This window comes from Colias philodice, chromosome 11 (genome assembly GCF_061535455.1).
Source record: "Colias philodice isolate Cphi_HAF_F1 chromosome 11, ilColPhil1 Martin Lab GWU primary, whole genome shotgun sequence".
Classification (NCBI taxonomy): Eukaryota; Metazoa; Arthropoda; class Insecta; order Lepidoptera; family Pieridae; genus Colias; species Colias philodice.
Window position 1 is genome coordinate 11,282,566 of NC_143096.1, and position 18,926 is coordinate 11,301,491.

General features: G+C 31.9%; 1 protein-coding gene across 1 annotated transcript; it reads right to left on the bottom strand.

Moving 5' to 3' along the window:
* Nucleotides 1–2,388: 2,388 nt before the first annotated feature.
* LOC149484888 (very long chain fatty acid elongase 7-like) lies at nucleotides 2,389–12,287 on the bottom strand. The gene is made up of 6 exons (XM_089700416.1): nucleotides 12,207–12,287; nucleotides 6,700–6,762; nucleotides 4,416–4,606; nucleotides 4,023–4,097; nucleotides 3,460–3,759; nucleotides 2,389–3,029 (listed from the first exon to the last, which is right to left on the bottom strand). Exons 2-6 carry the CDS (start codon nucleotides 6,752–6,754, stop codon nucleotides 2,790–2,792), a joined length of 861 nt encoding a protein of 286 aa, XP_089556542.1. The 5' UTR covers nucleotides 6,755–6,762; nucleotides 12,207–12,287; the 3' UTR covers nucleotides 2,389–2,789.
* Nucleotides 12,288–18,926: the final 6,639 nt, after the last annotated feature.

Sequence of the window (18,926 nt, forward strand, 5' to 3'; positions counted from 1 at the left end):
AGGTGAAAAGGACTATAATTTCTTTTAAATATTAACGCAATCCTATCTTCTATTATTATCACATTATTATAAATGCAAAGGTTTTTGAGGATGGATGTACTGTATGCACTCATTCACGAGAATACCGCTAGACGGATGGATAAAACTTTACAGTGATATTGTACTGTATATCAAAATAACAAATGAAACCGTGCAGCACGGCTAGTATGAAATAAAACCAACTTATAAAGAAAATATTAATTTAATATCACTAAACATAATAGACCGGGAGATACTGACACAAAATTTCGAGTCATTTGTAACAGGATGGCGGTTCTACAGGGGTCTTAGTACGCAATGATAAAAAGAAAAATGATGGTGTGAACACTGGTATCGGTGGTTTAGTCGCGTGGGCGTTAGCCGAACTCGTCGGAAAAATAGCGAAAGTCAAACGATTTGTAACACAAAAATTTTAGTATTTACCGATAGCCCATAAAAAATAAGTAGGCGGTAGTGTCATGCCATACTTTTCCGGTGTGACTTACAGCCCGCCATACCGACGCGAATATGTTGATTTAAATAAAACAATTATTCAACCATTTGTACCAGGCTAACTTTTGCACAGGTAACCATCGTCGTGCAGCCATTTACGAAAATCGCCATGCCATACTTTTCGGACGATTCCAAATGGTCGCCATACCGCCGAAAATCTGCAAAAAAAATTTATTTCGCCAAATTTTTTGTACCAGTATTGCATTTGGATTTTTGGAGAGTATTTGATAAAATGTGACCATTATTATATTTGCCATACTTCTAGTAGGGGGAAAAAGTGCTGTCATACTTGAAAAATTAATTTAGTATTAATTTATATAAGTGAAGATTTCCAACACCTAGATCTTTGAAATTTTGTATTTATATTCTTTGATCCTCAAACTTCCAGGAAAAATAAGTGCCATACTGTTACAAATCGTTTGACTTTCGCTATTTTCCGACGAGTTCGACTAACGCCCACGCGACTAAGCCGCCGGTACCAGCGTTCACACCATCATTTTTCTTTTTGTCATTGCGTACTAAGAACCCTGTAGAACCGCCATCCTGTTACAAATGACTCGAAATTTTGTGTCAGTATCTCCCGGTCTATAATCACACTTGACAATTCTCTTGTCGGTACATTCATTTCATGATTTCAACAAAAGCAGTGCTAAATAAATCTACATTAACATAAAAATAAATAATACAAAGACAAAGGGCGGCCGTACACGGACCGCTTCAAGCATTTGAGACCGACGGCTTGAAGCCGTGACCGCGGGGGAACATTCATTCACCGCTGGACTGCTCGAGCAGTCGCGACCGCTTTAAGCCGTCAACGACCGACCGCTCGAGCAGTCCGTGTACGTCGCTCAGCCGTTAACTGCGAATGAAGTGGTCCGTCTACGGCCGCCCTTAGCCCTTAATCCTTATATATTTAAATATTTTTGAAACAATTGCATTTCTATTTATTTATTTTTTTTGTGTTACTTGATACTGACATTTATCCTTCATTTGAAGTCATATTATCAAAATGCTATGTTAACCACATAAATTTTATAAAAAAAGTATTTTTTTTCGCATATCAATGCGATCTGAAAATTTTACTATTATTCAGTTGAATCATAAACATCTTATTACAGGGTCAAAAATATGAAATATTTTTAAGTTTATTTTTAGGGTTCCGTACCTCAAAAGGAAAAAACGGAACCCTTATAGGATCACTTTGTTGTCCGTCCGTCCGTCTGTCAAGACCCTTTTTTGTTATTTATCAGGAAAAACATCATACATTTTTCATTCATGCTGCCTGTTTGTGAAATGTATGTTATAAAATAAAACATTATCACAATTAAACTTGTTTCAAGTAGTTAATTACAAAGCAATTTAATTCATTGAAGAAATAAGAAAATATCAACATACACATAATATCTAAATAATAATTAAGGCTTATACATGCGCTAATAACCTTGACCATACTTGACGGATCTCAAACCTCTCCCGCTGCACCTTCTTTTTTCCTCGCATTTTGTATTTAAAAAGATACCAATCAGTGAAACAAAAAATCCTCGTCAGGGACTGTTGTGTAACTGATAATTTATTAAACATAAAATTTTCAGAGCTCTAAGTCAGCAGGTTACGAAGTTTATAGAGTATTTGCGGAAAAATCGATGACCACGGCACATTTTTTTTCTAGAAATCTATTAACTTTGGAAAAAAGTCCTCGCGAGCAATTAAAGATCAAAGACCATCCTATTTTATATATTTTTTTCGGTATTGTGCTTTATGTTGTACCAGACTTTATAGCGGTTGAACATAGTCGAAATTGCCGGGTAACGCCTTAATGACATTAACAATCGTCATTAATTGGTTGTGAAACTTTTTATCATCAAGTTACGTTCATATTATATTATATTATGTTTTTTTTAATCGAACAAAAATTCAAGTCCTAGACATTCTTAGATAATTTTTAATTGGTACCTAACTATCTGTAAGTTGTGACTATTCATTTTTTAAAATTACATTAATAATTCGGGTATTTTTGCGAACCAACATACACTCTACCGTACAATATCTTTATTCCTCATTATTATGTGTGTGTGTGTGTGTTTTTTTTATAAATTAAATATCAAGAAAAAGCATCCCAACTATTGACTTGTTACCAGATCTTCAACTTTACAACCAATAATAATTTCAATACAAAACTACAAACACGCACTTTCTTTGGACATAAATAATTCCTTATCACTCCTATCACAATACACTAAGCACTAAATTACACAAGGCTATTGACTCTTCTGTCTATCTACTGGTTTCTCCTTCTTAACAGCTACTAATCCAAAACATCCTTTAGTGCCGTCCAATTTGATGATGCTGGTCTTATAGTTCTGTCTATAGAAGTTCAGGAATAGGAACATGAAGAAGGAAGTGTTGCAAGCCACGAACAGAGCGACGCCTTTGGCTGGTGGACACTCCGTTCGATTCACGGCTATAATGTAGTGTATTATTATGCAGACGAATTGTATCTGAAAACAAATATTAATTTAGTCTTTTTGATTCTTTTGAGATAAGTCGAATCTATACTTTAGTTAAAATTATGTCAAATATTGAAGAAATAGACTGGTCATATTTTAAAGATATTTCCCATTTGTATGCATGGTTCTTACGTGTTTTATTTATTTAATTGAGTAGATATAATTTAATTAAGTAATAAAATTTTAATTAGGTATAATTTAAGTAACCATTGATGCCAGTTTCCAATTTCAGATAACAACAAGGTTTAAACAACAGTAACAACTACGATAAGATCGTGACGTAAAGTCAAAGAAAGTGTAATAGGTACCATAATTATTATGACGTCATAGTCTATCAAACTGCTTTAAGCCTAAACCCCTCTATGAGGCCTCCTTTAACTTAGAATAATCTAGTCTGACGGCAACAAAATTAGGTACTTACCAATTGAAATCGTGTCATGTACTTTTTCCAGAAAATGTACTTCGCGACCTTTGGTCCCAACGCCGCCAGCCCATAATACGTGTACATAAAGACATGTACTAGAGCATTCAGGAATCCAATAAAGTACAGAGTGTAGGATGGCCAGTACTTCAAATACATCCAGGTACCAAACATCATTATTGAATGGTGGTATAGATGCAGGAATGTAACCTGACTATCCTTCTTCCTTAGAACGAAGAACACAGTGTCGAGTAATTCTGTCACTTTGGCTGCGAAGTATACCCATATGTCGAATAGTATCTGTAAAGGAGATTTGAAATTTAGTTAAACAATAAAAATTTAATTGATGTAACAATATTGGAAGATGACCTGATGCTTCGAGAATATGTATGTACTATGTACTATGTATGTAATATGTATGAGAATATGTACCAAGAATATAGATTTCATGTAGAGAATACAATTTTAATTCTAATAACAGAATAGCAAAATACTGTAAAATCCACCCAATATAAACCAATAATATTTATATTACGTACTTTTAAAGAATAGAATAGTCTTACCTGTTCTCTCTCTTTTTTGTCGTGCATGTAACATGTAGTCGGTGCAAAGCCTTTTGTAAGTAGCATCGATACATACTGAAAATATAATTAAATCAAATTTCACTTTTTATTAATATTATAATATCACTGGGTAGGTTCTCCTTTCTGAAGAAAAACTTTTTACTTTTCTAACCTAAAAATGTTTTCATAATATAATATATTTGATTTATTACAGAAATATTAAGAACAACAGATATTAGAGTAATTTCAGAACATAAAACGTTGTGTCTTAAATAAGCAGAATACGCCAGAACAACTAAATGATTTTGAATTAAATTATATAGACATACCTAGATCATGGCTTGATAAACCTAAAACCTAAATTCGGGGACAAAAACTTAATATTCAACTTACCTTTTGCACCATATACGCCGACAGCACAACTTGAAACACATTATACAGTAGGAGTGTGATCGTCAGCTTGTAAGGTTCCCGTTTCGTCATGATCGAGGGTCCCACCTTCAACACGAAGAGAAGATACGCTGCTAGTATCATCAGCATTGGACCAGGTGTGGCCATGAGTGGTAGGGTATCCACTTCATCGTCTGCGAACAAAAATCTTAGATCAAGCTCTAATATTTATTAATTCAAGAAGACGTTTTCTAGAAGCTATTTACGGTACGGAAAACTTATCAATGTTTTTGAATATGACAATGTAAGCCTTTTTAAAAGAAGTCACTAGCTATGCCATCATCATAGTTCAAGGCGGGATGAATGTATCCATACGATCTTAAGACTTACGGTATGATCTGCATAGTTCCATAGAATGCTATGAGTTAAACATCGGACAGATAAGATAGGCAGATACTTGGTACTACAGACTATTGTTGATTGTTGTTAGAAGTCCGTAGTGTATAGAAATAATCATTGATAGCTGTTCAGTTCGTATCAGGATTAATTTATTAGATATCTTCACAAGTTATTTGTAGGTATACGCGACAAGCACTTAGCATTTAATCTTTTGGTAGTCGATGTGAAATGTTTTAGAATACCAAATAAAATTAATAATTGAAGTATACATACTTGTTGAACTAATTAAATAACACAAATCCAAATTATAAACATTCATTCATAAAAAGCACGTCGTTAGCTGTTTACAATAAACAGAAATATTTTTTACGATTGATCGATTTGTCAAATGTCAATAGTTCGCAAGCTTCAAGAAGGTTCAATATACGTTTTAAATTTACTTTTGATCAATTTCCTTTTTTATGTAGTTGCAAGAATTCTTCCGTGCTATGAACTGAATTACACATTTCAATTTTTGAACATATCATATTATTATTACCATAGAAATCATCTTCAATATATTCTATTTGTTTGTATCAAATAAGCTCTGGAACTACGGCACCAGTTTTAACACAAGAAAGCTATATAATTTCTTAATAGAAGAGGTAGAGCAGGAGTAAGCAGGTAATTATCTATACTAATATTGTTAAGTTTGTTTGTTTTTTTGTTTGAACGCGCTAATCTCAGGAACTACTGGTCCGATTTGAAAAATCTTTCGGTGTAAGATATTCCATTTATCGAGGAAGGGTATATGCCATTACGCTAAGACCAACAGGAGCGGAGCCAAGCGGGTGAAACCTCGGGGCGCAGCTAGTTAATTTTATTAGCACATGCACAATATACTATTAATAAAACTGCCTGCATATTATCGTATGACGTCACACTAAATTCGCATTATGCGCAAAAAACCTTCGCAATTTTTAATTAACCTATACAAATAATACAATGAACATGTTGAATCAACTATGTAACCGTAGTATACACATTGTAAACACGTTGTTTGAAACACCTAGGTGTTAAAATTGTCATGTATGGAAGATAATTTTTCCTAGTAATGTAATCTTAAAAAAGGATTTGCTCATGAATTACGATGCACTGGTAGTTTATAAATATGTTTTATCATCATAATATGCGTGAAATATTGTTAATTTTAACGAGGTGCATAGAAGAATAACTATTATTAGGTAACTTTAATTTATCTTTAATATAACTTGCAAGCACTCTTTTCTCGGACAAATTAGTTCGCTTTATCAAACATTAATTCCACACAGTATTAATTGTAGGATTACTAATAATTCTGTTATCATTTCACAAAGTTGCATCCAATTATATTTGGTTTGAATGTATAACTATTCGCAGTATAAACTTATTATGTCGGTTGGACTATTTTAAATGCACTTGATTATGTAAATAAATTTGATAATTGAATTCACATATTTTGCTTCATTTAATTACAATCTTTTGAATAAGACTTAAAAATGATTCATAAAATATTAAATAGGTACCACAGTGTGCTTACTTAAATATAGGTATGATATATCTATACTAATTATAAAGAGGAAAGGTTTGTAATTATGTATGTATGGTTTTCACGCATAAACTACTGGACCGATTTTGATGAAATTTGGCACAGATAATCTTTAGACCCTGAGAAAGAACATAGGCTACCTTTTATTGCAAAGTATGTACCACGGGCGAAGCCGGGGCGGACCGCTAGTTTATTATATTTGCCAAAAAATAAATAATAGTTTCGTGGAACCGTCTTTCATGCGCAGGATTGAACTCATATTGTTTATTTTAGAGTATAAAAGTATGAATGATATAATATTTTGAATATTTTCATACTTACATTTACTTTTTGCCATATCCCATACCGGAAATCGTAATCCGACGCTGTTATTCATTTTTGAATCTGAAAATAAAACAGAAATATTATTTTTTTGTTAAAATATTCTAAAGTATACTTCCTTTATTTAGAATGCAACATTATAGTTCCTTTATTTTATACTAGATTTCCGCCCGCGGCTTCGCCCGCGTTTTCAAAGGAAAACCCGCATAGTTCCCGTTCCCGTGGGATTTCCGGGATAAAACCTATCCTATGTGTTAATCCAAGTTACCCTCTATATGTGTGCTAAATTTCATTGTAATCGGTTCAGTAGTTTTTACGTGAAAGAGTAACAAACATCCATACATCCATACATCCATACATCCATACAAACTTTCGCCTTTATAATAGTATTAAGATTAAGATATTTAGAAGAGACAATAAATATTTATATCTTATTGTACTTTGTTTTTGTTGCTTTTGTTTTAACGTTTTTAGAGAAATAATAAAATTAAAATAAGCAGCATAATGTCTCTCGAATAGTCCGACTTGCTGTTAGTAAAATAATTTTCATAAACTGATCAGTAGTTGCGAAGATGGCTTAGCCTACAAACATACAAACAATAATGTCTTTATGATATTGGTACAGATTTTCACACTTATTCGAGAGGTTATTGACCTCATGGATAAGGCTGTATATCTCATTAACCTTACTTGTAACGACTGCCTAAAACTGTTGATAATAATTTTAATATTGAAAATAATTATTCAAATGTTTGAGTCAAGAATAATATTTCTAATATAATGCTTTCTTTTTCACCATCGCACCAAGCAGGAAATATAATATTTTTTTCAGTGTTAAACAACCTTTTTGATTTTGTTCCGTCAATAACTTACAACCAACTTACAACAAAGTAATCATCACTACATAGTATAAAACAAAGTCGCTTTCTCTGTCCCTATGTCCCTATGTCCCTATGTCCCTTTGTACGCTTAAATCTTTGAAACTACGCAACGGATTTTGATGCGGTTTTTTTTAATAGATAGAGTGATTCAAGAGAAAGGTTTATATGTATAATAACATCCATTAAATAGTGGAGAAGTACTGTTATTTTTGAGGTTTCTAATGTGATGTCGTAAAAAATTACATTTTTTCCGCTTACATTGCAAACGCAGGCTGAACCCTACGAGTTTTATCAAAATAATGTACTAAGTATTATACATATTGAAAAGGTCTACAGAAAAGTCCGCGATGGTATATGTCTATCTCTTATGGATAACCCACAATAACTTTTTTTGTCATTTATTTTTTACGACAAATAATGGCTAATTTTCGAAGCGATTTTAACCAATACAGCATTAATCCTTAACCAATTAAATACCTTGAATACATTGTTCATTTAATATAGATCTATATGGCCATTTACACCGTATGATTTAAGTGAATATTTTCGAAGATATTACAGATTTAAAAATTGCGGGACGTAGCCTTTGCGGCGGCGGTACCGGCCGGCCGCCCGACTATATATTAATTTATACCCGTGCGAAGCCAGAGCGGGCCGCTATGTTTTTATAAACAACGTTCACAGTTTTTCTGTAGTGTATTAATTAGTATCAGCATTGCACCCGTGCGAAGCCGGGGCGGGTCGCTAGTATCTAATATTGCTACTGTTACAAACATTAATAACGTACTGTTTATTAAATTGAATAATACATACTTTGTCTTTTTAACGAGGTTTGATACATAATTATTAAAAGTTTAAGCAAGAAGGATTAGGTAGCTATTTACACTATCGACTGAATATACGTAAATAATAATGTTAGGATTGCTTCTGTTATTAGTGTAGGTGAAAAAACTAGTGCAATCTGTCTTTTTTCTAAATTTTATCGTAGGTACTTCTACTACTTCTTTCCTATCTCTATAACTTTACTCACTTCAATATGTCAGTTAAACAAATAAATATTAATTATCTTTTAATTTATAGGTTCTTCGACTTTTGGGAGCCACTTATGATGAGGTTTACATGTCTAGTAAGGACTGGATTAGCAATATCTACGATTATGTTTATTAAATTTGTTTTTTCTTTCTAGAATAATATTTACATGCGAATTTTACGAACAATAGTTAAACATTATTTCATCTTATCGCAAAACAATGGAGATGTATGAATGCTTATCGAGATTCCGCTATTGATTTTGCTCTTATACGTTGAATATTTGTTTTAAGGGACATACTAGTTACATCTCGCGGCGTCTCTTGCGTCATCTTCGCGATGACATAGCTTCCTAATGTAAATTTTCATTCGTGTTTCAATACTTCATGTAATTGTGAAAAAGTAATGTATGTAGTTATGTTGCTTATGTGTCGTGTAGGTAACTTCCTAAACGGCTAGACTGAATTTGATGGGATTCAAACAATTCAGTGCTATGATAATAATTTCTTACAATTAAACTTTTCAAATGTTCAGTAATTCGGTACCTAATTATTGGTGAGTATCAGTAGTATTCGTAACTGATTAAAATAACTGTACTTGATTTTCTTTCATGTCTTTACGTATTTAATCAAAAATGAAAGTTTGATTTATTATAAGAGCTTTTTGCTAACTTTCATTGTTTACTTCCAAACCGGTTTGAAGTAATCATCTTCAGGTTATCGATTTTCATAAACCAGTTGCAAATAAGCAATTATTTTTAATTTGACTTTACACCAATTTGCGGTAATATTTTTTTTCTATTACAATTTTCCTTAAATTAATGAAATTTTTTCATTTAGCACTAGCTTTCCGGCCGCGGCTTTGCCCGCTTTGTCTTAAACTTAGCAAATTATATGTTAAAATCTTCGTTTTGAATCTCTTTCTATTAAAAAAAACATCTATTCCCGTTTTATAGTTTTCAAAAATCTAAGCATACATATATGAACGGATAGGACGACAAACTCAGCCAAATCTCAAAAAAATATTTTATCATCGAGCTACCGAGTGACCAAAATTATCTTTAACACTAGCGGTCCGCCCCGGCTTCGCACATTACATCCATACATCCATACATCCATACATCCTTACAAACTTTCGCCTTTATAATATATATAATATATTATACTTCAAGGAATATAATAAAAAAAGAATTATCGAAATCGGTTCAGCCGTTCTCGAGTTATGCGCTTACCAACACATTTTGCGATCCATTTTTATATATAAAGATAATTTTAACCTGAATATGTTACCTTTTTATTAGTTAAACTTTATCATCATCATCATCATCAGACCATATACGTTCCTACTGCTGGGACACGGGCCTCCTATGAGGGTACAGACCATTATCCACCACGCTGGCCAAGTGCGGGTTGGCAGATGTCACATAGTTAAATTAAAGTTATCGATTGAACAAAAATGCTTATAGGTACGTAAAATTATATTATTGTTTAATACTCGATAATTTTGATAGTAAAAAGTATGATGTTACTAGATTTCCGCCTGCGGCTTCGCCCGCGTTTTCAAAGGAAAACCCGCATAGTTCCTGTTCCCGTGGGATTTCCGGGATAAAACCTATCCTATGTATTAATCCAAGTTACCCTCTATACGTGTGCTAAATTTCATTGTGATCGGTTCCGTAGTTTTTACGTGAAAGATTAGATTTTAATTGCTTTCCTCGTTATAACCGAAATAAAAAGTTTGCATAAATAGCATTAGTAGAAGGTTATTGTAATCAAGATTATACTCAAAATAAATAGGTTTTATTATAACGTATATACTAGCGGTCCGCCCCGGCTTCGCCCGTGGTACCTACATGTACCTATACGTTTTCTTTTTCATAAGAACCATCCTCGTACTTCAAGGAATAGATTCCGCAGCGCACGCGATGACAGAATTTTTATTAAGGAATTTTTTACACCTTGGGTTACATTATTGAATTTTTCGATTAATTATTGCACAAAAACTCTTGCATTTTATGAACATTTTTTTTACAGATTTTTATAAAAAATCTATAAGTAATTAATCCTTTTGTATGTAAAAACGTCACAATGTATCTATAAATTTTGTAATGTGATAATGTAACACCAATTAATTTAATTAAAGAATAAAAATGTAAATTTAAACCATTTTTTAACCATTAATGATAATTGCAACATTAATTTGATAAAAAAATTCGTTTAGGTTACGTAGAGTTCATGTTTGTTTTTATCGACAGATATTCAGAAGAAAATGGGTTTTGGAGAAAATATTTAGGTTACTTGTAAACTATAAAATATAACTTTATTGTTATCTGTTTGAAAGCTATTTTTTGGTACAGAGAATTGGTATAAATTAATTGAAATAGAGAAATGGCATTGCAGTAAAACACATTGAGATACTGTACGTAGTACATAGTAACTCAATGGTAAAACATGGCTTTTTTCAGGATAAAAAAAAATCGTAAGTACCTAGGTTATTACTTATTAGTTAGGTAGCGCGGGTTCAATGCATCTTCATAATCTTTCTATGATATTATAACTAGAAGGATGTATGTACCTCTGTATGTTTGATCCTCTTTGACTGAAACCGAATACCTTTTTCTGAAACCGATAAAAACAATCTAAATATGACATACCGGGCGGAGCCAGGGCAAACAACTTCTTCATAGTATTGATAATAATATTATGATACCTATATTGTAGAAAACTACTAGAATTTAGCAATAATTAATCACTTTTTATCGTATTTCCTTGATACCTATAGATGAAACGAGAAATGCAAAGATAAATTATTCAAATTGATTAATTTATATTAATTTATAATGTAAATATCACTACATAGTATAAAACAATCGCTTTCTCTGTCCCTATTTCCCTATGTCCCTTTGTATGCTTAAATCTTTAAAATTACGCAACGGATTTTGATGCGGTTTTTTTTAATAGATAGAGTGATTCAAGAGGAAGGTTTTAGTATATAATTTATTAGGTTTTAGACAAAGCGGGCGAAGCCGCGAGCGTAAAGCTAGTTTTTAATAAAGTAATTAAAGCTAATGTTGAATTGGCTCTTGAAAAAAACGTATAATTTTAATTTTTCTTATTTCACTAGAATTTAAGAGTTTCAGTTATAACAAAGTTTTCCTTATTACGGTTTGTAAATAAAAATTAATTAATTTGGAGAGCTGTAGAATTTTCATTGGTCTTTAAATTTCAAGCGATTTCAAATCCGATTTTTTTAATCAAAAACTAAAAAAAGTCCTATATAAATTCAGCCACTCGTGACCCGCCAGAGCGATCGAATTTATGCTATTCTTTGCGCCCCGGAATGGCGATAAGGATGCGGGTTCGAGTCCCGCCTCGTGATCGAATTTCTTCTATTCTTTATAAATTTGTATTTATAAAGCATTTGAATGCCATAAAACCAAAAATATCAATTTCAAGTATACAAATTGGGCCAAATTATTTATGTGGTAAATTATTTTACTTTTTTTCAAGATCCTTATTATTATTTTTCACGTATTAAAACTATGTACTCTAATGCTTTCATGAGTATGAATTATTATTTCAATATTCATAAACTTACATGTTAATCCTTTATAAAAATAACACTAACACTTATTTATTATATTTTTTTAATGAAAAAATTCACAGACGTGTGTACTTCACCGCACCTCTTATTGTTTTGTGGGTTTTCTTAAAAATATTGGCATTTTATGTCACTTAGAGTCAAGTTCACGCTTGACTGAACACAGGATGATTTTATCATAGGTACCTACTGTATTTTTTAATAATTAAATAATTTGATAGCAAAATGGATTGGTTTATTTCAACTGCCGGGGCCCTTCAAATGCAATATTTTGCATAGTTATAATATTTTGATTGTTTGTCTCGATATGTACATCTATAGAACTACTGTTTTAAATAGTTATTATAATAATTAATGTTTAACTATTTTTATGTTACATAGTTTTTAATAGAGGAAGGTTCTATGACCAATAGGAGAATTTCAATATTTTTCAATATTTTGAAAGCTATATTAATTATTAGGTATTCATTTCTTTTAGTTACTATTTTTATGCATTATATCTTTGGGCCAAAAATGTGAATATCTATTTTGAAAGGTAAAAGCGTTTTAATTAAACTTTTGCAAGATTTTTTTTGCATTTTACGTAATTTCATTAATCGTGATAGATTGACGTTTTAATCAGCTTATTGTTACATGCAAAAAAAAGTATATATTATTATACCTACTTAATTTCATAAATCTAAAGAGTTCAGAGTTGGTTTGAATGCGCTAATATCAGTAACTACTTCCTTCTTTGGCTATCAAACTAGCTGTGCCTCGCAGTTTTACCCACATTTCTCCGCTCCTATTGGTCTTAACGTGGTGAAACAAACCCTTTCGCATTAATAACATTAGATAAGGAAGTAAGGAATTATTACCTAGTATATTTTTTTAAGAGTGTAGTAAGTTAAGTTAAGTTAAGTCTTCTAAGTTAACTAAGACTTATCGACAATCGAACCCAGCCCCTTTCTCTTTTCAGTTGTAACAGTAAAACCTATTACGGTGTTACATTATCTACTATACAGGGTGTCCCACTATTGGTATACTAAGCGCGAAGGAACTTGTAGTTTTGCATACACTGATCACGTAAAAAATACTTTAAAAAAAAATTACGTCCAAAATTTTTTGCTAAATTTTTCCTGAAAATCCATGTTTTCTTCTCTAGCTTCGCGCAGCCGGCATATACCGCTTCTCTAATATGAGCATTTTATCTATGAAAACATAATCTTAAACGATAGCTCACGTGCTGGTGGCAAAGTTGGGCGGCTCGCTTGTTATGGGTGTACACATAGAGTTTTAAGAATTCATCTATTTGAAAAAAAATGCGTCTGGAATTTTTTAATTATTTTTTACGTACTCAGCGTATGCAAAACTATATCCTCCTTTGAGCTTAGTATACCAACAGTGGGACACCCTGTATAATAATAATAGTTTAACAAAACTAAAAAAAACGCTTTTAGTTCGGTTTTCTATAAAACGCGTGTTTTTTATTTTTTTTTAACTAATATTTATTTTATCAAATTAGTGTATTGTCATCGGTCCTAAATAAATCTACAAAGTTTGAACGAAATCTGGCCGTTTAAAGTGGGTCAAAATCGCGCCCAAAGAAGTCGGTTACAAACACACCTACAGGTGAAGCTAATTTATAGCGTGTAATAATAATAGTTTGATAAAACTAAAAAAAACACGCTTTTTATAGAAAACCGAACTAAAAATAGAAAATTTTATCAAATTAGTGTATTGTCATCGGCCCTCAATAAATCTACAAAGTTTGAACGAAATCTGGCCGTTTAAAGTGGGTCAAAATCGCGCCCAAAGAAGTCGGTTACAAACATACAAACATACAGGTGAAGCTAATATAAAGCGTGTAAAAATAAGTCGCGTTTTCCTTCCTGACGCTATAACTCCAGAACGCACGAACCGATTTCCACGGTTTTGCATTCGTTGGAAAGGTCTCGGGCTCCGTGAGGTTTATAGCAAAGAAAATGTGTCTCTGGTGGCGAAACGGAGTTCGCCGTGTTTGCTAGTCTATACTAAAACTATCACAAGTCACCACTGAACCAAGAAGTGCATTTTATATAAGCTATTACTTGAGATAATAGTTGTGAGATATAACAGTACCTATATAAATAAACACTTTAAATAGTAATATACTGAAGTCGTTAATCACATGTGAATTAATTAATGAAGTTTACTATCAAAATAATCATTCACAGGCAGTTACTTAGTAATATTTAATCAATTTAACTACCATTTTGTATTTTAACTACTTAGTTAGAAGTTAGAACGTAATGGAATATGTAAATGGTTTTTATTTTGTCACAAAGCTTAAGAGTTTGTTTGCTTGAACATGCTAATCTCGGGAACCATGGGTCCGATTTGATAAATTATTACTGTTTACGACGTATAAACGACGACGACGACGTATAAATAAAAGGGAGTTTTTGTTCAATTACATTGTTAGATAATCCATTTATCGAAGAAGGCTACAGGCGATAATATTATTATCATCACGCTAAGACCAATAGGAGCGGAGCAATGCAGTTAAAATCGCACAGCACAGCTAGTGTTACTATAATCCAGCTATCTGTTTTTGTTTTTAAATTTAAAATACACGCATTATTGTTATTTAAAAGAAAAAATATTAGATTCTCTATATGAAAGTTGTCTTTAATTTTGGTGCGAGTGACGTCCATTATTATTTTTTACTAGCGGTCCGCCCCGGCTTCGCCCGTGGTACATATTTAGATTTTCTCTACATAAAAACCATCATCGTACTTCAAGGAATATAATAAAAAAAGAAATATCGAAATCGGTTCAGCCGTTCTCGAGTTATGCGCTTACCAACACATTTTCGATTCATTTTTAGGGTTCCGTAGCCAAAATGGCAAAAACGGAACCCTTATAGTTTCGTCATGTCCGTCTGTCCGTCTGTCCGTCTGTCCGTCTGTCACAGCCGATTTACTCGGAAACTATAAGTACTACAGTGATGAAATTTGATGGGAATATGTGTTGTATGAACCGCTACAAAAATATGACACTAAATAGTAAAAAAAAGAATTGGGGGTGGGGCCCCCCATACATGTAACTGAGGGATGAAATTTTTTTTTTCGATGTACATACCCGTGTGGGGTATCAATGGAAAGGTCTTTTAAAATGATATAAAGTTTTCTAAAAAACATTTTTCTTAAAGTGAACGGTTTTTGAGATATCAGCTCTCAAAGTCGTAAAAAGTATGTCCCCCCCCCTCTATTTTTATAACTACGGGGTATAAAATTCTAAAAAAAATAGAGGTGATGCATGCTAATTAACTCTTTCAACGATTTTTGGTTTGATCAAAGTATCTCTTATAGTTTTTGAGATAGGTTGATTTAACTGTAATTTATTATATTTGCTGCTACGGAACCCTTTGTGCGCGAGCCCGACTCGCACTTGGCCGGTTTTATTATATATAAGAAGATTAGATAAATTATCTAATCCGTGATTATTCTAAATGTTACGAAGGTTTAATAAATGCATACCTATTAGCATTGACTAAAATAATTATTAATTGCATAGAACACTATTCATATACCTACATGCTAATTAAATATTGACAAGATATTGACTATTATTTCTATCAGTGTTTGAGTAACTGATTTGTAAAGTCAATATTATTCTTACTTTTTTGAGTTCAGTTAAATATATTGTTTTGTTTGTAAAGTTGGTGGTGGATTTAGACATTTCTCTCCTATAGGTTATTTAGATACAATTTAATAAATAAATAGGTACTTACTTACAAATAAAAAAACAATATTAGTAGGTAATCAGGTACAAAATAAGGTTTTCGAACAGCGAAATGTACATAATATTATATTTTTGGTACTATCAAATATTAAGATGTATGAATGTTGTGCTATATGTATGATTGTATGATCTTTAATCACACACATTAGTACAAAATTAAAACGTCCTAATAATTTTTTGTCAAAAATTAATACAATGAATCAGTAATGTTTAAATTTTTAGCTTTCAAAGATCTTTTTCTTTTATTTTGGATTATAATTTATATTTTTTAATTCTATTACCCTTGTACTCGTGTGGAATTATTAAACATTGTATTTATAATTGCTTGATCTGGTATTAATTAATAAATTAAGGTTATTTCGTTTTACAAACTACATACTTATTATTATGTTTTGCTTTTTTACTCAGTTAGTTTGAAAAGACACTTTATAACAATGTTTAATGTAATTAAAATAGGAGTAAAGTTAAATAAAAAAAAACCTAAATGCAAATATACGCTCGAAAAACATAACCTTCCTACTGCACAGTCGGGTAAACATAGTTTATTTGTCTCTCTAGTAACATGTATTTTTAGGCGTCAAAAGTCAATAAACTCAACACAATAGGGTAATGACATTGATTATACAGTACTGGAGTATTTCGGAAATAGGTCAATGTTATTTCTAAACAATACATAGGTCAGACTGGAATCGTAGACAAAGAATCAACCCTGAGATACATTTAAGATTCATCGAACTTTAATGGAATATTTTGGACTACTTGCATTTATGTTGGTGTATGTACATATGTTATGACAATTAAAAAGTGCTTCTTGAAGAAGTCTGACCGCATCCTTGGTACAGTGATTGACACGTGAGCGTAGAGTCGAGGGGTCCTAGGTCCGATTCCCGGTGGAAACGAGAAAAAAATGTCTTGGTCTGGCAGGACACAGAAGGCTGATCACCTACTTGTCCCTAAATAAAATCGACCAGTGGAACAGATGTATGCGTAATGCATCTGCCCTTTACCCCACTAGGGGACACGGGACTTCACTTTTATTCTAGAAGTCTAATTGTATGTATCAATGTTTGAGTTTATGTACTAGCTTTCCGACAGCTTTGTCTAAAACTAAAACATAATAAATTATATACCAAAACCTTTCTCTTGAATCACTCTATCTATTAAAAAAACCGCGTCAAAATCCGTTGCGTAGTTTTAAAGTTATAAGCATACAAAGGGACATAGGGACATAGGGACAGAGAAAGCGATTTTGTTTTATACTATGTAGTGATGATAAATTTGATTTCATACAGTATAGATACCTACGTAGTTTCATCAAATAAAAAACATACTATACCTAATCATTAGATAAGTCTGTATATTATAGTAGGTATGTAATTGTAAGACGACTTATCATCAACTCATAGCTACGTATTTAGTATATTAATATTGAAGTTTATGTCCAGAGTTTATTTGCGAATTGCTATATTGATTCAAAAATGAAGGACACAAAAGAACAGAGACTAATATAGTCAAAATGATTAGCAAGTTCACGTGATAATAATCTAGAGTCTAGACTCGGCATTTGCCTGTTATAGAAGAGAAGTCAAAGGCTTTCATCATCATCACTCACGCAGTACATTATCTAATGAAAATTAGATATATTTTATTCCTAATTCTTAAAATCGCAAGTTTTTTTTTTATTAACTATAGGTAGAGGTTTGGCCACAATCCCACCTGATAGGAAGCGGCGATGTGGCCTACTTGGTTGCACGTCTGCCTAAAAGGAACCTATTCACCCTAGCTTTGAAGAGGTCCAAGTTGTATTGTTCAGGAAAAATGGTGTAAGGGAGTGAATTCCATTGTTTAGCTGTTTTTATGATGAAGGAAGACTCGAAGCGACGAGTTCGAATATTGGGGATATCCACAATAAAAGGATGATATCCTTCGGAGCGCCTCGAGGTACGATTAAGATTAAGATCAGCTTAAAGGCTTTGTTTCTACCCTGAAACTGTTTTTTTGCTCAACTGGCACTTATGACTTATATCTAGGTACTCGGTAGTTCTCGGTAGTATGGATAAAGGTGCAAAACGACCCATGTAAATAATTATTGCTAAAAAATATGAGACACTTGAAATTAGATTTTAGACAGACAGAAAAACCTGTTAATCCTGATTATTATAAAATAATACATTATAATATTATGAATTTTTATAACGTTTCGATAAACTGCCATCTATAATAGTTATTTTGCAACTGCATTATTACATCAGAGTTGTATTTGTTAGTAGTTCATGTAATATTCGGTAGATGTCGTTAAATTCAAACTAAAATAATTCATGAATATGATGAGTCTTCCATAGTATGCGACGATTATTTAATTTTAATGAGTTGCTAATAAATTTACATTGTAATTTTACATTGAATAAATCCATGCTATTTAAATACTAATTGTTTTCTTTTCATTTTAAATGTACCTAAGTATTTTTAAGAAATTTTAGGAAGTATACAAAAATAATATAGCAATGAAGCAGGTATTTTTTCTACTTTTGTAAATAATTAAATTAATAAATATATTTCTTAAAGCTGACTTATTTCAATGAAAAGATAAAAAAATAGAATTTATTTTAACTTTTTAACATTTTACAAGTTTTCCGATTCGAAAATCGTACATTCACAAGGACAAGTTGGTTTTGAAGTGTTTATTTTCTATGTGAAGTATAGACTGAATTTTAATTCAAGGGTAAACGTGACTTTATTAGCTTCATTCCGTGTCTTTGCTTGTATAAGTGACCACTTAAAGAGTAAAATACCAGAAGATAGACTTATCTTCTGGTATTTTACTCTTTTGTAGAAAACACTACAAACATCCATTACTATTTTTATCAGGAGTAGATAAACACACACATCACTTTCTTTTATTAATAATTTTAGTTACTTTCTCATTTTTCTAAATACTTATTAAAAATGGAT

Excerpts from the sequence above, each read along its gene's own strand:
- LOC149484888 (XM_089700416.1), bottom strand. The coding sequence starts at position 6,754 with ATGAATAACAGCGTCGGATTACGATTTCCGGTATGGGATATGGCAAAA. Across the intron at positions 4,098-4,415 it reads CGGCGTATATGGTGCAAAAG|TATGTATCGATGCTACTTAC; the intron begins GTAAGTTGAATA and ends TTATATTTTCAG. Across the intron at positions 3,030-3,459 it reads ACATGACACGATTTCAATTG|ATACAATTCGTCTGCATAAT; the intron begins GTAAGTACCTAA and ends ATTTGTTTTCAG.